Here is a 24262-nt window from a genome sequence, read left to right as displayed (position 1 = left end):
GGAAAGCGGTTATCCCAGGAAGCAGCCCAACACAAGCAGTGAGCTGGAGAGAATGGAAATGGAGTTATGGAGAGGGAGGACTTTCAAGCCCATAAGAGTTCCTTGCCACAGTTAGCAGATGTTTTATAAAAGTAGATATCCCATTCCTGCCGAGCAGGCTTACCTGCCACAAGAGGGGGCGTCTCATAGAGATACTTCAGGCACTGGAGCTGATATTCTTTCCACTTCTGCATCACTTCAGCGAGGGACCCATATGCACTCTGCAAGAGAAAGGTCTCAGGTACTTTAAGAGCCAAACCAGCTGCTTCACAGACACCCTAGATAAATAAAAATGCAGGGTAGATCTAACTGGGCTACAGCTGCAAGTATTAGAACAGCCCTGTCAAGACCCCCTATAAAGAGGGAGAAGGAAATAGAGTTTCATGATCATAAAGAGCATATGTTGCATGCTTGTCTCAGGACAACCAAGGACGTGGCCAATGCAAAACACAACCTGTCTGACATAGTATGGAGATTTTCCATGAAAAGGTCATGGTCACGAGTGATGCTCATTATCTGATTCACTACCTCCAAACAAACCTTTTCAATGAGCAGGGACATCAGTGAGCTTCCTTGGAAAAGGACTTCTAGCCAACAGCAACTTCTGTGATCCCAAAATTGAGGCCAAGAAAACCCAGCGCATTCAGCTGACACGGAACAAGTGTTCCTCCAAAGCAGGGACTGAACTTTCCCCCTTGTTAACTGCCTCTTGTGGGTGGCAGCTGCTCCAACATCTAGGACACTTCTCCGGGGGGGGGGGGGGTGTGAAGGCAAGGATCTGCCTCTGCACATTGCACAGACACTTACTGCCAGCTACTCAGAGTTTCAGGAAGAGAAAAAGTTTCTACATCTGGTCACTGATGATTAATGTGACCATAGTGAAGCCAAGTGAATTAAGTAGTAGGCATCCTAGGTGGCTCCGACAGGCCCATCTTGTTGCCTGCATTTTCCCTTGTGGTCTTTTAAAAACATCAAACTAACAAAAGCTGACTTATGAACATAAGAATTACCATCCTTTAAGTGACCAATGGTCCATCTAGCCCAGCATCCTGCCTCAGAATGGCCCAGCATGGATGCTTCAGAAGGCATAAAACCAGCAGCATGAATCTAATTGTACAATACTCTAACATGCGGTGGGGGAAAACGTCATCTAACCCCAGCTGTTGATCAGTTTATGCTTTGAAGCATGAGGATTAAATAACCCTTATAATTTTATCCTGGCTGCTTTAACTGCCCCTTTTGTTTTTTATCCCTTCACATACCTAAATCCTTTTTGTGGGGGTGGGGAGAAGCCAAGGGCCTACAAAGTATCATTTTAAACTGGCAAAAAAATAAAATAAAAAATAAAGCCGTTTTTAATTATACAAGAGTTTAAAGAAAACTGGGCTGGATTCTTTCCATTACATCAACGTGACTCAACTGAAGCCCATGCAATTGCCGTGCATTTTACACGAATGTAAGCATGAACAGAATTAGACCCTACATTTCTTTAACACGGAGCTTTAAGGGTCCCCCTGCCAGCACTGTACTCCTTCCAATAATTTGAAGCATTTAAAATGTTTGTGAAGAAAAATTTGCACATCAAGCCTCTGCCTTGAGCAACTAACCCACCCAAAATAGGGGTCACTAATGGGAGCACATCACAACCATGCTCAGACATACAAGCATGACAATATTGCTCTCACAAACATGAGCTATGTGAGGGCCTGCAGACCTTATTGGCCAATGCATGCTTCCAGGTGCTCCTCTGCTCTTGACTAACATATTAGTAAGGTTTGTGAAGATCAGAGCTCACGACAAAAACCAGCAAAATGCTGATCAGGCTGAGCTTCTGATGACGAGCAAATGAGTTACTCTCCTGTGACAAATGTCCCAGAAGCCCAAATGAGCAGCAAGTAACACTATCATCATCATGTTCGTTCATAAAAATGCTCTCGGGAGGCCTAATGAGGAGTGGGACTGACTTGCCTAAACACAACATGGACATTTATTAAGTGCCTGTATTTAAGTGTAGATTTTAATAGCAGTTACAGTCTTTGTCTAGTTGATACAAAGCACTCTGGTCTGCATCTTGACAACTAGGGCTGCGTTGCCAGTCAGATTTCACCCATAGTCCGGACTGAAGGACTAGAATTCAATCATATTTTATACAGGTGTCTATAAACACACAGAAGCCTGTAGGGAGCTTACATGCTCCTGATGTCTGGAAAAAAATAATCAAACCACTTATTTGGGTGCCTAAAGTCAAAAAAAGCTAGCCTTCTCCTTTATTAGGTTAGAAAGTCATTCACAAGCCAGCGCTCATTTTCTTCAATTGGATTAATTGTTCCTGAATATTCACCATATAACCGGCTGAACGAGTCATTTTCAGACTATAGGTTGTTTACAGGTTGTTCATTGTAACCAGTCACTATTCTTCTTGTATGCTGGCCACTTAAGTCACACGGTATTGTTTCATCTCTTTCCAACTGCATAGGAAACGTTTTAGAAACAGTAAAAAAAGTAGCACGTCCAGGATAAGCTTTTGGACAATAATCCTTTGCCCTAAATTTGGATTCAGAAATATTTTCCATGGAATATTTAGTAAACATGGCCCCCCCCCACCCAAATCACAGCAAACCAAATTCACCCCTTTATACTGTATTGAAAAACATGTGCAAGTCATTTTTTAATTAAAAACTAGCTGTAGTCAATTATATAAACCGAAGATTATTCACACTAAGGTCATTAGATTTTCCAGAATACACTAGTTTAAAAAAAAATTTTTTTGGAAAAAGAAAAAAGGTGTCTTTTTTCCTGACTAGATTTAAATCGCCATATAGGAATAACCGCCTTTAATAATGACTGGGAAAACTGAAATCTCTGTCCACCTGTTTAATCAGAAGTAGATGTTCTATCTGCAATGATTTTTCATTCTGTGCTAAGGCAACTGTAATACAATTAGCAGCAAACTATTATTAGGAAAATAATCAGACATGTTCTCTTTAGTGAAGACGACTCATTTGGGGGATTTTTTTTTTTTTTTTTACCACCAATATCCTGCTGCAAAAAAAAAAAAAAAAAAACACCCCATAATCGATTTTACAGTATCTTTATTGCTCTATGCACTCAGCAGTTTATAATCTGATTAATCTGAATACCATTTCTTGTTGCTCAGGTGAATACCAAATTAGTCATCGGATGTACACTTTATACATTCCACCTACCCTTTTATGAAGGGATTTAATACCAGGTGAACAATAATCAATATGATTTATATAGCACTATAGATGGGCAATGTAATTAATTACTCAAACTACAGACACTAAGTTAGTGAATAGATTACTACTATTTGTATAGTGTCCGTGTGCTAGACACTTTATAGACAGGTAAACATGACAAGGCCCCTGCTCCCGAGGGCTTACACCTAAGTGGACGATCCATAGGCAGGAGGCGGCATTGCGGAAGGCAACAAGTAACTCAAACAAATAGTGTAGTTAAGCACGTCTTGTAAGTATCATGATTTTCATCACTAGTTTGTTGCCATCTTGCAATGATTATTTTCAGTTCTTTGCTAAGTACTGAGCAGTGAGAGGAGACGCACTAAAAGGTAAATAGCCTCCCTGCAGGAGAGATGTGTACTAAGGAAAGACGGAGGCATGGCAGATTAGGTTGAGGTGGTGGGATTTCAAGGTATACGAGGGGCTGCATGAGGCAAAAGTGGGAGAAGCACAAAAGGAGGCAAGCAGTGATGCAGCTTGGGTGGCCCGAAATGGATTCAGGAGAATTAAAAGAGACAAGTGCAGTGAGCCATTCATTGTAGTAATATAATTAAGTGCAATTAATCTCTGGTGATAAATTATCCCATTCAGAAAGTCTGAGGAAAGAATTCTTTAGAAATCAGTGACACCTTCATATGAAATCCTTACCATGATCTCACACTATCTTAGCAGTTTTCACTACACAAAAAAAACACTTGTATCATTTTCCTATATCCTGGAGGCTACTCCTGTAATACCAGGTAATTTAATCTATTTGACCCCAACGCAATCCTTGCTCCACAAGTGCTGTTCCATGGCACGAGACCTGAAACTGCAAGGTGCTCAACCACCTCATTTCTCATGGAGGTCAATGGAAGCGGAGGCTGCTCAGAACTTCACAGAACTCACGTGGCATCTTGCAGGATGGGGCAAGTTCTCTCCCAGTCTCTGATACAGCTTGGAAAAATGTGGCTGTTTCTCAGAACCCTATTGAGCTACCTCCCTTCTTGCCCATGCATTCCCTGCCCCAGCCTTGTGTGTGAAAACAAAAGTTCTCCTTCTACATTGGCCTCAGCTTGCCCAATCCATTCAGCTGTGTCCCATTCCAGAATATGTAATGTCCCCAGTTTATCACCAAGGACTCAATTGCTATAACATGATCCAATGGCTGGAAGGTGAAACTAGATACACTTGGACTGGAAATAAAGTGTACAATTTTAACAATGTAATTAGCCATAGGAACAACTTACCAAGGATCATTGTGGATTCTCCATGACTGACCATTTTAAAATCAAGATTGGATGTTTTTCCAAAAGATCTGCTCTAGGAATTATTGTGGGTAGGTTCTATGGCCTGTTTTATGTAGGAAGTCAGACTAAATTATCACACTGGTCCCTTATGATCTGGAAATCTAATCAACTGTGATGACAAAGACTAGGATCTAGGAACTGCCAAATTCTAATCCCAACTCCCAAAGTGACTCCCCAGATGACTCTGGCAAGTAACTTCACTTTCCTGCTTCAGTTTCTCTATCGTACTTACGTCACTGTGGGGTTGTGTAGATCCATATAGGATTATGCTCCTACAGTTCTTTGTAGATGTGAAGCGCTAATAATAAATCAGTAGTAATATGACTATCCTTCCAGGAAAATGGTCAGGAAAATTGGTTCCCAGCAATGCCTAATTTCCAGGCTATTTTGCTCTGGATCAGAATCCCAGGCTTGGGGAGACTGATGATCTTATCTGAAAGCCTTTTAGAGATTGGCCTATTACTAGTTAGGTTTTTAAAAGAGGCAAAGAATGACGGGCCAGAATAAAGAGTCTAATGAAAGGGTCTCTAAACTAAGTGTCTGCATTAGAGAAGCTTCCACTCCCCGGGATGGGCAATTTGATTCCATGAACAACAGATATAGGCTTGAATTTACAACACTGAGCTTTGTCCTCTGATCATAGCCCTAAAGGAGCAGGGTACAGCACTGAAACCCCAGAAAGTCCTCTGTAAACAACTATCACCTTGTATCCACAAGGGATGAGAATCTCCTCTCTCTGGGGAGGGCAGTTCTCAGGTTTCATTTTAGTTCTCAAGTTTAAGTGAATTTGGTGGTGACAGTCCCTCAAGCCACAGACCAGGCTCAGACACATCAGCATTAGCGCAAACTTCCCTCAAAGTGCTCCTCATCCAACAATATGCCTCAGCCCAGACGTAGACACTGCTTCTTTGAGCATGGAAGTGATTCATCCTCTGGTTCTTTTCTGTCTATGGCTTCTCAGATAACGGTCACAGTAAGCGTCCATCTTGTGGTGGAATTTTGTTGTGTCTGTCTGCCCAGGACATGGATTGACATCCCTCCTCACTCCAACTCATTTCACACAGAGCACTAAACAACCTCCAGCCAGTAACAGCTTTTAGTCACTACTGGGATATAATGGATTGAATCCAGTGGTTTGAAAGCAAGAGTGTCAGCATGCCATTATTAGTTCCCTGAGTCAGCCTCTGACCCAGTTCTCAGTTTCTCTCTAATTGTCTCAGTTTCTCTCTGTTGTCCCATATAGACCTGAAGATTATTATTTTTCTCTCAAGATTTTTAAAATTTATCTGAAAGAGAAATCATGGTGGCAGTGGTGTTTTCTGCAGACACTGTAGTGACAGCATAGGTAAGGCTGACCTCCAATTTCAGTAATAAGGCAGATTTTGCCTCCACTTCTTTACCTTTCATGAAAAGGTACCCAGAATCCCTGAGAATTGGTTAGGGTGCTCCTCTGCCAGGGTATAATAGGTCTTGAAAGTCTGAGAAAAACCAAAAGAGGCAATGACATGGAAGAAACATAAAATCTTCAGAGATAAAGTCTGCAGATACAAAAATTGGGGGAGTAGTAAATAATGAAGAGGACAGGTCACTGATTCAGAGAGATCTAGATCACTTGGTAAACTGGGTCAAGCAAACAATATGCATTTTAATATAGCTAAACGTAAATGTATTCATCTAGGAACAATTTAACTTAACAAAGAGAAGGTTAAGTGGTGACTTGATTAGTGTCTATAAGTATCTACACGGGGAACAAATATTTAATAATGGGCTCTTCAATCTAGTAGAGAAAGGTACAACACAATCCAACTGCTGAAAGTTGAAGCTAGATAAATTCAGATTGGAAATCTGGTGTAAATTGTGAACAGTGACAGAAATAAACCATTGGACCAATCTACCAAGGGTCGCGGTGGATTCTCCATCACTGAATTTTTAAAATCAAGATTGGATGTTCTTCCAGGAATTATTTTTGGGGAAGTTCTATGGCTTGTGCCATACCAGATGATCACAATGATCTCTTCTGGCCTGGGAATCTATGAATTTCTGGAAGTGGTATTGGGGAGGGCAATACTTTGACCACTTTGCTCTCATTCATGGGACTTGTTCTATGCCAAATTTCACATTCCTTTTGCAGATGGAAGGTGAATCACAGGGTGCCCTATAGACACAGATAATAAATCCACTACGGGACACTCCATTGATAAAGTGCAGTCCTGTAGCTCTTATTCTGTGCGTTGAAGAGCTGGTTTGTCGGAGGACTACGTTGTCTCCTCATTTCAGGTGATGATACAGGGCAGAGTCAAGGGCATTTGTGAGACTAACTGTGGTTTTCCATGCTTTCATATGCTTTTAAAGCATATTTTCATTTTAGAAACAGTTTTCCACTGTTTATTATTTCCCCTTCTTCCCCAAGTTATGACTTTCCTTCAGTTTTTTTTCCCCACTTGGAGTTATGATGCCCAATTTCAATTTTCACTCCAATTTAGCGTGGTCTTCTTGATTTAGGCAAGCCGCAGTGCCCCTCTGAGATGAAATAATTATTATTACCCTGCCTTGGCAACTGCTTCACTGATCAAATGAGCTCGCCTTAATTATGCCTCCCAACTCATATTTTACAAGTTACTTGGCTGACAGCTGGGTCATTCTGGACAAACCCCTCGGAAATGGCAAACGCTGAATCAGAGCAGCCTTTCATTTCAGAGAAAAAAGTCTTTACTGCCAGCTTTCAAGAACGTTTTACACAACGTTTCTGGTTCATTAGTAACCAAGAAAAAAATTACTCAACAGGCTGGAGAGCTAAGTTCCCCCCCAACGTTCTCCCTTTTTAAGTTTCCTCCCTTCTCTCGTTGGGAGCAGTAACTGAGGAACACATGGAGGGAAAGCACTGCAGGAGTTAGAGAGAGATTTCTGCAGCAGCTTCCTGCACACACCTGCCATTTGGCCTCTCTCTGAGCAGCAGGAGCTGCTCACCATTTCTCCAGCATTTAGTCTTATTCCCTCCCCTAGCACACCGGGCCTCCATGAGGTAACCTTTGCCATGGGATCTATCTCCTGGTCCCAGATTAGTTGGTGGATCAGGGACAACACATCTGGAATTTAAGACTCAACAAAACAAAAACCAAACCAACCCAACATTCAGTTTCAGTTTTCAGCATCATTCTTATTTTACCTGAACTAGTTTGCTGGGCCATAGCGGGAATGGCACATCAGTAAAGCATTATCTTATTAACTGCACTTTCAGTTTCAGCAGTGTCTAGAATTAAGAGAGATCCTCTAGCAATCGATGCATGGAATGCTTCTCCTCTGGTAGGTCAGATGCTGTAAAAAGGCTTTCCTCTCCTATGTGGCTTTGTACTGGGGAAGTGGCATTTTCTATTGCACCTGTCCTCAGTGACAGATAGGGATGGGATGGAGAAGAATTACCAGCAGTCTTTACTCCTGCTCCTTGAAATGTCCTCCAGCATTTAGGTTGGGATGGAGCTCTGCCCACTGGTCATTGTGGGAACCAATAGTCAACATGCTTCCAGCTCAAGTGGACACAGATTTAGTTTGACAGCCATTGTTATCAAATGTTCTTTTCTTACAGCTTCTTTCACCTGTTCTGACAAACGTTCCTACGCAGGACTTACTGCCTGGATCAGTTACAAATCCAACACGAGAAAACTATGCTCCTAAGCAAAGGCACAAAGAAAAACCCCCTTTCTTGGGGGACTCTGGTGACAAAAAGGCTCAGTTTAAAAAAATAAATAAATAAAAAAATGCAGCCACAGCTATAAAAGAATTCCAAATCAGGTAGTAGCCCCATGATTCTAGCAGAGTGCTGGACAATTCTGTGGCACTCCTCTCAAAAAGGGGGAGAGACCAAGATGATACAGACTCTGTATAAAAATAAGTTAGATTATACTGCCACGTGCAGCTCAGTAATGCTATCCACAGACAAGGTTTATGGAGTACTTTACCAGCACTATGACAGGTTTCAGAGTAGCAGCCGTGTTAGTCGGTATTCGCAAAAAGAAAAGGAGTACTTGTGGCACCTTAGAGACTAACAAACTAAGGTGTCATAAGTACTCCTTTTCTTTTTACCAGCACTGTAATTCTTATTTTAAATGAGTTGCATAGTTTTGCTGGCCCAAGGCAGTACAGCTAGCAAAACTGTGGAAGAAGATGGGGAGAAATCAGACCTCTACTCCAATTCACTTGACAGGGCTGTCAGAGGTTAGGAGAGCTGTAATTTAAGTCTCTCTCACACAAACACACCAGAGGGAGGTGAACCCAGCCCTCTATCAGAAGAAGGGGTGTTATAACATGGAATCTTTCAAGGGGTGAGGAAGGGAAGAGGGAGAAAGGGAAAAGATTGATGCACCTCGTATGGTCATCAGAGGTGCTGTGAAGTGCAGAGATCTGTGACGTAGAGGTCAGCAGCTTCACGTGATACAGAGAGGGAAGGATTCACCTAATCAAGTAGGATTTTTGTTTCTTTTTGCTGTGGTTTAAAAATGCGGTGAGTCAAATTAACCCCGGATGACTTCCATGGACATACACCAGGGAAATATCTAACCCAATACCTACTGAACCAGGTACATTTAAAGCACCTCACTCATGGACATAGAAAAGCTCTATGCTGATTAGTTCATTTGTAAAGTGACACAGGCGAGCAGGCCGGCCATCAGGGAATAGGCAAAACAAGAACAGATAAGGAATATAGAATGATGTGCTGCAGACCAACCCCTGTAGTTATGAAACTGGGACCTCGGGTGTGGGGCAGGGAAGATTCCTTGAAGATATTTAAGATTCAAGAATAAAAGAGCATCTCCTTTAGGAGACAACATGCATCTCAGTTCCAAGAACTGACACCTTGAGGCCACGCAGCAGATACCTAAGGTGATTTAACAGAATAAGGGCCCTCAATTTATTAACTCTTTGCCCTTTGCTAGCTCTTTGCATCCAAGAGTCTCAAACAGCTAACTAATGGTTTGTTAGACTAAGTCTCACAAACACCACTGTAAGATAAGCAATATCCCCATTTAGACAGACAGAGGAAAGGGATGCACAGAGGTTAAGTGATTTGCCCAAGATTGTAGCAGCAGAACCAGGAACAGAAACCAGGTCTCAGCCTTTTACTGGTATTTCTAGACAGTTATATCCCTAGTGATAAGAGATTAAAAAAAGCCACAAAACAAAAAACACACCCACATCAAAATCTTAACACCCCTCCACCAGCCTAAATATACACCGCCACATTTGTCTTAAAAACAAGAGTGAATCTTCAGAGCTGAGTCACCAGTTTTGATAGGAACACTTTATTCTACCTCTGTTGTTGCTGTGTGCTCAGATACACTGATATGAACTTAGTCTCCAATATAAACAAGTGATTTAAGACACTAAAATAATAATCACAAAGCTATTCAAGAAATCTCTGATACATAATTTCACGGCTCCTGCATTTCCTAATCATAACTGAATTCAAGAGAAGAATGTGATTACCTCTATAGTTTTTAGAGTTCCAACTCAGGGAAACTAGTTACTTCTGTTTTAATTAACCAATAGCAGTGTAACTCGTTAGCAGCTCATTGTCACCATATTCAAGGTCCACTGTCCAGTTATCTGCTGTATTGATCTTTTCCTTGTGACAAGATGGCTGATGTTAATATGGTGGGTCCTGCGCTTTTCTTAGCAGGGGGGCTAAGATGCCACGCCTTGCCCCTGGGCCACCGAGATCCCCGCTAGTGGCCCTGGAAGGTGGTAGAGGAGGAAAGCGGGGGAGGGGTCTGGGTTTGCTCCTCACTCTGAGCCCCAGCCCCTCTCAACCCCTGTGGGTCCTTACCCTCTTCCCCCTTGGGTGGGGTACCTTTGGTCCTTAGACGCTAGGGGAGGGAGTCTCCCTCCCCTGCTGGGGCAGGGTCTCCCTTACTTCAATTCTCTGATCTTTCAAGTCTCACAGCACACCTCCAAGCTCCAGTCTTCTCTCCTTCCTCCTGAGTGCCTGAAGCATGGGGTTTTATTAGATTCCTGACAGGGCCTTAATTGACTACACGTGCTCCAATTAACCAGTAGCCACCCTCCCTAGTCTACAGGGAACCAAGCCTTAAATACCCCTGAGCTTATATATTTCCCCTCTAGCACTCTACCACTACTCCCTGGCCCTCCTGTATCACACCCTGTTAACCATCCCTCTCCCAAGACTGTCTATATGCAGTGGCTTTGTAAATTTTCAGCCAAGAACATAATTACAAGACAGACTTGTTTCAGAGTAGAATTGAGACTTGAGAATTGAGCCCGCAGGACCAGAACTCTCCAAACTACACTCATTTCAAACTCTTGGTTCTATTAATGAGAAGTATCCCCTTGGATGTTTCCACTGTACTTCTCCTCAATGTAAAAACCGTGCAGGCTAGCCCTTACAGTATATAGTGACATGAGTTTACTGTACCTGCAAGCAAGGCAGAACAGCATCGCAGACTCTTGGCCGGGCTTTGCATATGCTGGAGCACGTACACTAGATTTCACATGTTTGGATGCATGCAGCGTTTATAATTTACAGGCAAGCACATACATTACACTATGCAGCACACAACCCACACAGCTACAGTTTCTACACCCCAAAGACTTGTTTTGTCAAAATTAGGACAGCAGCAAAGTCAATCAGGATTAAAAACAAAAAGAGCCCTCTATGTCAATTTGCTTCACAGCTTCTACACAGTCCCTCCAACCTGCAACACCCTCTTAGCCTTGGTCTACACTAGGAGTGGAGGTCGAATTTAGCAGCATTAAATCGATTTAACCCTGCACCCGTCCACACGACGAAGCCCTTTTTTTCCCCGACTTAAAGGACTCTTAAAATTGATTTCCTTACTCCACCCCCGACAAGGGGAATTAGCGCAGAAATCGGCCTTGCCAGGTCGAATTTGGGGTACTGTGGACACAATTAGACTGTATTGGCCTCCGGGAGCTATGCCAGAGTGCTCCATTGTGTCTGCTCTGGACAGCGCTCTCAACTCAGATGCACTGGCCAGGTAGACAGGAAAAGGCCCGTGAACTTTTGAATTTCAATTTCCTGTTTGGCCAGCGTGGCAAGCTGCAGGTGAGTGCAGAGCTCATCAGCAGAGGTGACCATGATGGAGTCCCAGAATTGCAAAACAGCTCCAGCATGGACCAAACGGGAGGTACGGGATATGATCGCTGTATGGGGAGAGGAATCTGTGCAATCAGAACTCCATTCCAGTTTCTGAAATGCCAAAACATTTCTCAAAATCTCCCAGGGCATGAAGGACAGAGGCCATAACGGGGACCCGAAGCAGTGCCGCGTGAAACTTAAGGAGCTGAGGCAAGCCTACCAGAAAGGCAAACGGCCGCTCCGGGTCAGAGCCCCAAACATGCTGCTTCTATGATGAGCTGCATGCCATTTTAGGGGGTTCAGCCACCACTACCCCAGCCGTGTTGTTTGACTCCTTCAGTGGAGATGGAGGCAACACAGAAACAGGTTTTGGGAACGAGGAAGATGATGATGAAGTTGTAGATAGCTCACAGCAAGCAAGCAGCAAAAACGGTTTTCCCGACAGCCAGGAACTGTTTCTCACCCTGGACCTGGAGCCAGTACCCCCCAAACCCACCCAAGGCTGCCTCCCGGACCCACCAGGTGGAGAAGGGTCCTCTGGTGAGTGTACCTTTTAAAATAGTATACATGGTTTAAAAGCAAGCATGTTTAATGATTAATTTGCCCTGGCATTTGCAGCTCTCCTGGATATACTCCCAAAGCCTTTGCAAAAGATTTCTGGGGAGGGCAGCCTTATTCCATCCACCATGGTAGGACACTTTACCACTCCAGGCCAGTAGCACGTACTCGGGAATCACTGTAGAACAAAGCATTGCAGTGTATGTTTGCTGGCGTTCAAACATCATCCATTCTTTATCTCTCTGTGTTATCCTCAGGAGAGTGAGATATCATTCATGGTCACCTGGTTGAAATAGGGTGCTTTTCTTCAGGGGACATTCAGAGGTGCCCATTCCTGCTGGGCTGTTTGCCTGTGGCTGAACAGAAATGTTCCCCACTGTTAGCCAAGGGGAAGGGGGAGGGGCTAGCCACATGGTGGGGGGAGGCAAAATGCGACCTTGTAAGGAAAGCACATGTGCTAGGTATGTAACGTTAACAGCAAGGTTTACTGTGAAAGACTATACCCATTGTTCTATAAAAATGTGTCTTTTTAAATACCACTGTCCCTTTTTTTTTTCCCCCCTCCACCAGCTGCATGTGTTTCAAGGATCACAGGATCTTCTCCTTCCCAGAGGCTAGTGAAGATTAGAAGGTGAAAAAAAAAAAAAAAAAAACACACTCACGATGAAATGTTCTCTGAGCTCATGCTGTCCTCCCACACTGACAGAGCACAGACAAATGGGTGGAGGCAGACAATATCAGAGTGCAGGAAAGCACAAAATGACCGGGAGGAGAGGTGGCAGGCTGAAGAGAGGGCTGAAGCTGAAAGGTGGTGGCAGCGTGATGAGAGGAGGCAGGATTCAATGCTGAGGCTGCTGGAGGATCAAACTAATATGCTCCAGCGTATGGCTGAGCCGCCGCTACAGTCCCCGTGTAACCAACCGCCCTCCTCCCCAAGTTCCATAGCCTCCTCACCCAGATGCCCAAGAACACAGTGGGGGGCCTCCGGCCACCTAGCCACTCCACCCCAGAGGATTGCCCAAGCAACAGAAGGCTGGCATTCAATAAGTTTTGAAGTGCAGTGTGGCCTTGTCCTTCCCCACCCCTCCTGGCGCTTCTCTCCACCACCACCCTTCCCAGGCTACCTTGGCAGTTATCCCCCTATTTGTGTGATGAATGAATAAAGAATGTATGAATGTGAAGCAACGATATTGCCTCTGCAAGCGGTGATCGAAGGGAGGAGGGGAGGGTGGTTAGCTTACAGGGAAGTAGAGTGAACCAAGGGGCGGGGGGTTTCATCAAGGAGAAACAAAACAGAACTGTCACACCGTAGCCTGGCCAGTCATGAAACTGGTTTTCAAAGCTTCTCTGATGCGCACAGCGCCCTCCTGTGCTCTTCTAACCGCCCTGATGTCTGGCTGCACGTAACCAGCGGCCAGGCGATTTGCCTCAACCTCCCACCCCGCTATAAACGTCTCCCCCTTACTCTCACAGAGATTGTGGAGCGCACAGCAAGCACTAATAACAGTGGGAATATTGGTTTCGCTGAGGTCTAACTGAGTCAGTAAACTGCGCCAGCGCACCTTTAAACGTCCAAATGCACATTCTACCACCATCCTGCACTTGCTCAGCCTGTAGTTGAACAGCTCCTGACTACTGTCCAGGCTGCCTGCGTATGGCTTCATGAGCCATGGCATTAAGGGGTAGGCTGGGTCCCCAAGGATAACTATAAGCATTTCAACGTCTCCAACGGTTATTTTCTGGTCTGGGAATAACGTCCCTTTCTGCAGCTTTTGAAACAGACCAGAGTTCCTGAAGATGCGAGTGTCATGTACCTTTCCCGGCCATCCCACGTTGATGTTGGTGAAACGTCCCTTGTGATCCACCAGTGCTTGCAGCACTATTGAAAAGTACCCCTTGCGGTTTATGTACTTGCCGGCTTGGTGCTCCGGTGCCAAGATAGGGATATGGGTTCCGTCTATGGCCCCACCACAGTTAGGGAATCCCATTGCAGCAAAGCCATCCACTATGTCCTGCACATTTCCCAGGGTAACTACCCTTGATATCAGTAGATCTTTGATTGTGTTGGCTACTTGGATCACAGCAGCCCCCACAGTAGATTTGCCCACTCCAAATTGATTCCCGACTGACCGGTAGCTGTCTTGCATTGCAAGCTTCCACAGGGCTATTGCCACTCGCTTCTCAACTGTGAGGGCTGCTCTCATCTTGGTATTCATGCGCTTCAGGTCAGGGGAAAAGAAGTTCCATGGAAGTGTCCTTACACATGCGAAAGTTTTGCAGCCACTGGGAATCGTCCCAGACCTGCAACACTATGCGGTCCCACCAGTCTGGGCCTGGGAAACAAGCACAGAATCGGCATTCCACCACATGAACCTGCCCCATTAGCACCATGCTGCCCGCATTGCCAGGGCCCGTGCTTTGAGAGAAGTCTGTGTCCATGTCCTCATCACTCTCGTCACTGCGCAGACGTCGCCTACTCGCGCAGTTTCGCTTTGCCAGGTTCTGGTGCTGCATATACTGCTGGATAATGTGCGTAGTTTTTAATGTGCTCTTAACTGCCAAAGTGATCTGAGCGGGCTCCATGCTTGCCGTGGTATGGCGCCTGCATGGAAAAAAGGCGCGGAACGATTGTCTGCCATTGCTCTGACGGAGGGAAGGGCGACTGACGACATGGCTTACAGGGTTGGCTTACAGGGACTTAAAATCAACAAAGGGGGTGGCTTTACATCAAGGAGAAACAAAAACAACTGTCACACAGAATGGCCCCCTCAAGGATTGAACTCAAAACCCTGGGTTTAGCAGGCCAATGCTCAACCCACTAAGCTATCCCTCCCTCTGGTATTTCAGGCAGGACTGAATCTCCATTAAAGTTTTCAAGGTGCCCCTAAGAGACCTCAACAAAACAATTGTCGTCCGTTGATTTCACGGGGGGGCGGGGGGAGGAGCAAATGAATACAAAATAAATCTAGTCTATTTCTTGTTTTGATCCACTCCATCCATCTTTTACATCTTTGGCTGGCAGCAGACGGTGCAGTAGGACTGCAAGCCATCTTCATCTCCTGCCTGCTCACCGTAAGATGGTACAATAGGACTGCCTACCGGGCTAAAGAGAATGACCTGGTCAAGTCACTCCTAATTTAGTCCCTGCACCCATGTCTGCCCAGGTGCTCCTGACCGACCTTACCGTGGAGGCCAGGAGCACTTCGGACATGATGAGGATGGTTTTCAGGCCTACTGCACCATCTGCTGCCACAAGGCAATGGGTGGCTGCTGCTGTGTAGCAATGCAGTACCGCGTCTGCCAGCACCCAGGAGACATACAGTGACAGTGAGCTGAGCGGGCTCCATGCTTGCCGTGGTATGGCATCTGCACAGGTAACTCAGGAAAAAAGGCGCAAAACGATTGTCTGCTGTTGTTTTCACAGCAGGAGGGAGGGAGGGCCTGACGACATGTACCCAGAACCACCCGGGACAATGTTTTTTGCCCCATCCGGCATTGGGATCTCAACCCAGAATTCCAATGGGCAGTGGAGACTGTGGGAACTGTGGGATAGCTACCCACAGTGCAACACTCCAGAAGTCGACGTTAGCCTTGGTACTGTGGAAGCACTCTGCCGAGTTAATGCACTGAAAGCATTTTGTGTGGGGACACAATCGACTATATAAAACCGATTTCTAAAAAACCGACTTCTATAAATTTGACCAAATTTCGTAGTGTAGACATACCCTTAGAGCGCCTCTCGCTGCATGAAGTGGCTTAGAGGAAGGATAGACAAGTCAGAATGGACCCACAGGCTTTCCTCACCCTGGGACTTTACGTGCAGCAAGTGTTGGGCAGCAGCATCACAACGGGGACCACTTGGGCTTTTAGGACTTGTCAGAATTCCAATCTCAAGGCATTTTACAAACAGAAGCCTCACAATACCTTTGTCAGATAGGAATAATATTTATCTATTTCATAAAGGGCTAAATTAAGGCCCGGAAACATTAAGGGAATTGCCAAAGGTCACACAGTATGTGGCAGAAGGGGGAATGGAATCTGGGAATTCTGACTCCCAAACCACTATTTTGTGTGTGTTCCTTAAGAGATAAATGCAACATCAATTCCCTGAAGTCACTTGTAGAAGAAAAACTTCTATGTATATATAGAGCTTAAAGAATATTTAAAATACTCGGTTTCAAATGATAAGCCTTAAAATAAAACTTTTCTATCAAGATAGCTTCTCTTGGTATCTGTTTTTGATCTGTAGTCTAGTTCAAAAATAGGAAACTAGATATTGTTCTGTTTCAATATTCAGATAGTTTCCTAAGTTATAGAGTTGATTAGTTGGGATTTACAACCAAAGTCAAAAGAGTTTTACCAAACAGCCAGCCACCTTTTTAGAATGCATCTAAGAATTTAAGGATGGATTATTTTTGTATTAGTTTGACAGTTTAATTAAATTTGACTATTTAATTGGATGATTTAACTCCAATCTAATATTGAGACTCACCTGTTTGTTTTGATCTTGATTAGATTCCCATTTGACAAGGCTTTATTTTTAGTTGAATATTAATTTAGCTTTGGTAATATATTTTCTTAAAAAACCCATAAAATCAAATTAAGAAGAGTTTTAGTAAATTTTGTTGACGTTTAGTGAAGTAATGTTTTTTTCAAATAAGCAATGTGGGTCTAGCGCCTCTGAGGGCCTGGAGTGGAGGATAGGTCTGCTCAACCTAAAAGCCTGACTAGCTGCCCCTAATGGGTACGTCTACACAAAAAAAACAACCAACCAACCACCCCCGCAGCACCAAGTAGCAGAGCCCAGGTCAACTGATTCAGGCTCACAGAGCTAAACATAGCAGTGTAGACATTCAGGCTCAGGCTAGAGCCCGGACTCCATAACCCCTCCTCCTCGCCAGGCTCAAAAGCCTGGACTCCACCCCAAGCCCAAAATGTCTACAAACACTATTTTTAACCCTGCAGCCTGAGCCACATGAGCCACAAGCCAATTGACACTGCAGGTTTTTCTGTGCAGTGCGGTCATATGCAACAAGTCTATAGTTCATCGATCCTAGCTACAAACGCCTGAGTCAACATGTTCTGCAACAAGTGCCCCTCAAATCTTTCATTTCGAGGTGTAAATCCAGCAAAAAGGTACACCCCAGTTGCCAGTATACTGTATGAAAGTTAGCTGGCTACCCCGCAAACCCAACTCCCAAAAATCTCCTGTGTGATGTTACCCCAGTGACCAATCACCACAATTGCACCATAGACATGCATATACAATAGACAGACATTACTGCCTATTTCTGTCCTGTCAAGTAATCCTGGCAATCAATGCACAAGTTGCATCATCACCCAATGATAATGTCTACTGAGACACTGCAGATTGATTCCTGCAAAGTAGAGTCCAGAACCCTTGCCATGCTCCTGTGTCCTCCTGCCTCTCTCAGTAATCACACAACTGAGGAAACTGCAATACAAAGTCGGATCAAGGGGAAAAGTGTCCCTTTATTAAGGAACAGTGCAAGGTTAAATCTGATTAGGCAACTACTGTGTGAAGCATGTGGATATTGTGCAGGGATTGAGTGCAAGTTATCCGATTCTGACACTTTAGAAGGATATTAAACTTCTGTAGTTACTGATGGAATAGAATCTTGTCACAGTAAGATATGAATACATCATCCTGCTTCTTTCCAAATACAGAACAGAAATATTAAAATACTTTTTCCTTTTCTGTATCACCATTGATAATTTTGCCATCAATTGTCTTCATTTCTTAACTGCCAATTAGTACTCATTACTATCAACTTCCCCATCTTTCCACTGTTGTATCAATGTTTCTCAGCCAGTGGTACACATACCCCCGGGGTATGCAGAAGTGTTAAACGGGTACATCAACTCATCTAGATATTTGTCTGGTTTTACAACAGCTTACATAAAAAAGCACTAGCTAAAAAAGTACAAACTAAAATGTCATACAGACAATGACTTGTTTATACCGCTCTATATGCTATACGCTGAAATGTAAGTACAATATTTATATTCCAACTGATTTATTTTATAGTTATACGGTAAAATGAGAAAGTAAGCAATTTTTCTACTAATAGTGTGCTGCAATACTTTTGTAATTTTATGTCTGATTTTGTACGCAAGTAGTTTTTAAAGTGAGGTGTAACTTGCGGGGTATGCAAGACAAATCAGACTCCTGAGAGCCAACATGTTATATATTGGGTTTGTAAAATTATTTTAGTTGCTACTTTCACTTCCCTGCTTAATCTGGAAATCCTTTTTTAAAATTTAATGTGTGTGTGTATTGTGACAGAGTCAGGCCAGATGGCTACAGGAGAGTGACAGAAGGCAGATATATTAGCCCCAGGTTAAGTAGGTCCCTTTTCCCTGGGTAAGGTAACAGGGAAGGTTCCAGAACAATCAGGAACCTTCTGGAGACAATTAAGACTGACAGGCGGATTAGAACACCTGCAGCCAATCAAGAAGCTGCTAGAATCAATTAAGGCAGGCTAATCAGGGCACCTGGGTTTAAAAAGGAGCTCACTTCAGTTTGTGGTGTGCATGTGAGGAGCTGGGAGCAAGAGGTACTAGGAGCTGAGAGTGAGAACGCATACTGTTGGAGGACTGAGGAGTACAAGCATCATCAGACACCAGGAGGAAGGTCCTATGGTGAGGATAAAGAAGGTGTCGGGAGGAGGCCATGGGGAAGTAGCCCAGGGAGTTGTAGCTGTCGCACAGCTGTTCCAGGAGGCACTCTAAACAGCTGCATTCCCTAGGACCCTGGGCTGGAACCCGGAGTAGAGGGCGGGCCCGGGTTCCCCCCAAACCTCCCAACTCCTGGTCAGACACAGGAGGAGCTGACCTGGACTGTGGGTTCATGAAAACAGCCAAACTGAGGGCTGCTGTGAAGCTCCAAGACGAGCAAATCCGCCAATAAGCGCAAGACCCACCAAGGTAGAGGAAGAACTTTGTCACAATATAAAAAAAAAAAATGAAAGTGCATTTTTTGTTTTTAACCTAAGAAGCCTTCTTATGAGATTGCTTTATTAGATGCCCCAGAATTCTGCATTCTTATAATAGTGCCTAATTGACAGTTTTATATTAAAATTTTTCCTCCCATTCAATTTCACTAATTTTCTTCCTTCAGTTTTACATCATCAGCTCATGGCTTGTGTTTCCTTCAGTATATTCAGTACTTTCTATTATGTGAATAAAGGAAATTCTATAAAGGACACTGTTGTGATACTGGCCCTACACAGGTTTAGAGTCCAGACCTCTAAACTTTCATGGATTAGGTGATCTTTCAGCAAGTTGAATGACAAGTCCTCATAGTTAGGGGTGTCCTGTTCAGTGGTAGACAGTAGGCAATCTAGGACGTAAAGCACTTTTCCACCTTTGGGCACATTTTGGCGGTCCCGATGCGGGTGGAGGGGAGTCTCTGCTTGTAACAGCTGCAATATAGACTTGGAGAAATTCTTTGCACTTCCCTCTGCCTCAGCCCAGGTTTTCCCACCATTGATGTTCTAGTCCCTATCCCCCTCTTTTCACCTGGAGAATACAAGACAATCAGCCCCTCTTGCCCACAGAAAAATGGCAGATTCTGTTTCATACTTTTAGAGCTATTGCTGATTTAATCAGAAAGTTCTATTTGGTATTCCTGCTAGCCAGCACAGCAAGGCACTTCCGGGACTTAAACTGCCAAATTACCAAACATGTTTTATTCATCCTGACAACAGCAGAGGCCATTAGCTTTATTCACACAAAAGCATTAACACTGAGAAACTAGTTCCATCATCGGGCTGGACGTCTGCCAGGACTTCTATCACTCATTCACTGTGTGACCCTTAGAAAGTTACATCCCCTACCTCATTTCCTCCATACATACCTGTGACATTGGGAATAATATTTAGCATGTGTTATGATGAGTATTTCACTGGTTATTGTAAAGTGCTTGGAGATCCTTTATGAGTGCTATAGACATACAACATGTATTATTTTGAGAGAGAGAGAACTTTTTCCATAAGCATCATATACAGAAACACGGGCCACTTGTTCTAGTCCTAAACAGACACTCTCCAACTCTGGCCTCAAGACTGATCCCTACTGTGCTGTCTGGGAGATGTCCTTGCAATATGATTGAAAGAGATTTTGTTTGCTTTATTTTAAGTTATTCACTTGTACAGCTTCTCTCTGCCTCTCATTACTCGGTCTCACTGAGCCCAAACTTTTGCTTTCAGCCTGAGAGGTAGCCAGGAATATTCCCAGACTTATTTGTAATGCTTGATCTCTTTAACACTTGAAGGAAAAATCCCAAGCATTTCATCCTGGGAAGGTTTTAATAATAATAGCTTATATGGATTAATATTTCGAGCTGAAACCATTTGGTTATCTGGACCAACCCACACCAACTTTGGGGCAATTCAGATACAGACGTCCTGAACTTAATGGACCAGTCCTAATTCCACTAAGAATGAAACACATGTAGTAATAGTGTGAGAGCGAGCGAGCGCGAGAGCGAGTGTGATGGGGGGGGAGAACCTGACCAAAACCACCCAACCTACTATTTGCAAAGGAGCAGATATTTCCAAGGAAACACACAAAGGCCCCTGCATGGAATCCTCCTTCACACCCTGAATGTTCCTTATAGCATTTGGATAACATTACAGGAGACCTCAAGCACAGGAGACAAAGACGTGATCAAGAGCCTCAGAGTCTACAGCCCAGTTCACAATGTACAATGGAAGCAACATGTGGGAGAAAAGGTAAGATGTGCTTCCAACCCCTGAACGGAAAAGCCCCTCTTCAGATCATCCTGGTAGAATATCAGCAGTAACAGAGCATAACGACGATCATTTATTAAATGAACAAAAAATGTTACCGCAACAATAAGGTCGCATAGTTAAGACCTGGAAGTGAAAAGATGCTAAGTTAACGCCACTGTTGGAATCTTCCACATCACGGATATGGTTCATTATTAACAACAAAAACTATTACAGTCGGGCCTAGAGGCCCTGAGATCAGGACCTCATTGTGCAAGCATGAGCCAGGGACCTCTTGGTGCCAACTGGCAAAGGGCACAGGGATCATTTGGGTTTGGTCTCTACATTGTGTTGCCCATGGCTGGTGGAGCTGGGGAGCGGAATTGTGGCAGGCACAGACAAAGCTTCCTTGTGTCACGGCAGTTGGTAGCAAGATATCTCAACCCTGATACCATCACAGTTAGGCACTGTACAAACTCGTAGCAAGCATCAGTCCCTACCCTAAAATCTTATATCTAAGTTACATATGTGTGGGAACAGGACTTTCTTTTATGCACGAAATGTAACGTTTCTGAAGTTTTTTCATTCCAAATAGCAACAAAAAAAAAATCAGAAATATGAAATTTCCCACAGAATTGGAGTCTTTCAAAATATTCCAGGCAGGGAGCTGGCCTGCTGATGGGGAAGCTCAGGCAGCCTGCCTAGTGGCTGGCTGAAAGTTTCAATTTTTAACGGAATAAAAGACTTTCTATTCTGGTAACTAAGCATTTTCAAACAGAGAACCAACTCCCTTTAAAAAAAAAAGGGGGAAAAGGAAGTGCCTGGGAGCTACAGACCAGTCAGCCTGACTTTGATAGCTGGGAAGTTACTAGAGCAATGTATAAAATATTCAATTTGCAAATACCTGGAGGATGAAGGGGTGATCACTCCTGGACAGCATGGATTTACTAAGAACAAATCCTGCCAAACCAGCTTGATATCATTCTTTGACAAGGTAACTGGTTTGTGTCTTGGGGAAATGCGATGGACATAATATACCTGGACTTTAGCAAGGCTTTTGACAGTTCCACATAACATTTTAATAAGTAACCTGGAGAAATACAAGCTCAGTAGAACTACCATTAAGTGGATACATAATTAGTTAAACAACTGCAAAGAAAGAGTGACTATTAATGGAATGATGTCAGATTGGAAGGAGGCCTCAAGTGGGGTTCCACAGCCATCTGTTCTGAGTCAATGTTATTTAACATCTTTATTAATTACCTAGATGTGGGAATAGAGCATACTGATCAAATTTGCAAATGATACAAAGCTGGGGGTGTGGGAGAAACTGCAAATACTTTGGGGGATAGAACTAAAATTCAAAGGGATCTTGATAAATTGGAAAACTAGGCTATAGACGACAAAACAAAATTCACCAAAGACAAATGTAAGGTGCTACACCTGGGGAAGAAAAAAACAAATGCACAAATACAGAAGAGGGGATAACTAGCTTGGCAGCAGCACTGCTGAGAAGGGTTTGGGAATTGTGGTGGATCACAACCTCAACATAAGTTAACAAGATGCTGTTGCAAAAAGAGAAGCAAATGAAATTTGGTTTCATGCTCCTTGGGGAATTCTGTGTCTCTGCACATGCGCAGAATTAATGTTCCCCGCAGAAAAATGACTTCTGATGGGGAAACAAAGGGAAGCCCACAAGAGCAGGGGTCACGTGCCCCTCCCCGGCAATGCAGGCAGATTGCTTCAGGCACCTGGAGCAGCCAGTAGAGACAAATCACCACTGGGATAGGGTGGGAGGGGCTGAGCAGTCAAGAGACTCTCTTGCTCACTATTGCAGCATGCTTGGTATGGAGAGGCAGGGCTTTGGGGTGTTTGAGGAGGTAGGCGTGTGGCATAGCAGAATGTAGCAGCCAGCCTGCCTTAGTGAATTGTTTCCATTCTCTTTGTGAATTCTCCCAGGACTATAAGACAGGTGTAAAAGTTTTAAGGTTCCTTTATGTTGCCAGAGTAGTGTAAAGCAGTGGTTTTCAAACTTTTTTTTCTAGCGACCCAGTTGAAGAAAATTGTTGATGCCCGCAACCCAATGGAGCTGGGGATGAGGGGTTTGGGAGGGGCTCAGGGATGGGGCAGAGGGTTGGGGGGCAGGGGCAAGGGCTGCGGGGTTTGGGATGCAGGAGGGGGGGGTCAGGGATCTGGGCTGAGAGTGCTGGCTCCGGGGTGGGGCCAGCGATGAGGGGTTTGGGGTGCAGGAAGGGGCTCTGGGTTTGTAGGGCCTCAGGGCTGGGGATTGGGGCACAGGCTTACCTTGGGTGGCTCTTGGTCAGCAGCGTAGTAGGGGTGCTAAGGCAGGCTTCCTGTCTGTCCTAGCACGACAGACTGCGCTGTGCCCCAGAAGTGACAAGCAGCAGGTACAGCTCCTAGGTGGAGGCACGCGCAAGCGGCTCCACATGGCTCTCGCCCAGAGGCACCAGCCCCCCAGCTCCATTGGCCAGGAACCGGCCAATGGGAATGCAGAGCCGGTGCTTGGGGTGGGGACAGCGCATGGAGCCCCGTGGCCCCCCCACCTGGAAGCCAGACCTGCTGCTGGCTGCTTCCGGAGCACCGCACCGTGTCAGAACAGGTAGGGACTAGCCCGCCTTAGCTGGGCAGCATTGCCGACGGGACTTTTAACAGCCTGGTCAGCTGTGCTGACCAGAGCTGCCGTGACCCAGTGCCTTACATTCCATGGCCCAGTACTGGTCACGACCCGCAGTTTGAAAATCACTGGTGTAAAGGACAGTATGACCATATAAATTCTTATGGCACTTTAGTGATTAGAACTGGCCTAAATTTTTGGACTGAAAAAAATTCCTATCAAAATGTGCTCCATGAACTGTTTGGTATTTACCTTTCTGGAGATGGTCAATAGCCAATATAAATTGTGAGTTTTATTCTTCAGTTGCCTATGATGTAACACTGAGCATATGGCTGCATATATTTGTTGACTATTAACCAGAAATAAAGGGTCAAACCTGCATCTTGGTGGGGGGGTTAGACTACATGACCCTTGCGGCCCCTTCTAAGCCCATGCTTCTGTGACTCTGTTCATAGATTCCAAGGCCAGAAGGAACTATTATGATCCTCACGTCTGACCTCCTGTATAGCACAGGCCACAGAACTTACCCAAAGTAATTCCCAGAGCTGAGCTTTTAGGAAAACATCCAATCTTGATTTAAAAATAGTCAGTGATGGAGACTCCATCACAACCCTTGG

General features: G+C 44.4%; 1 protein-coding gene across 1 annotated transcript in view; it reads right to left on the bottom strand.

The window, feature by feature from the left end:
- Window positions 1-24262, bottom strand: part of GLP1R (glucagon like peptide 1 receptor) — a 93806-nt gene that overhangs the window by 53082 nt on the left and 16462 nt on the right. Inside the window, exon 2 of the mRNA XM_043543506.1 lies at window positions 164-260. Within this exon, the coding sequence (XP_043399441.1) occupies window positions 164-260 (97 nt within the window). The remainder of the gene's footprint in view (window positions 1-163; window positions 261-24262) is intronic.

Source organism: Chelonia mydas, chromosome 3, assembly GCF_015237465.2.
Source record: "Chelonia mydas isolate rCheMyd1 chromosome 3, rCheMyd1.pri.v2, whole genome shotgun sequence".
Taxonomy (NCBI): domain Eukaryota; kingdom Metazoa; phylum Chordata; order Testudines; family Cheloniidae; genus Chelonia; species Chelonia mydas.
Note: the sequence above shows the minus strand (reverse complement) of the source record. Positions and strands in the feature narration are given on the sequence as shown.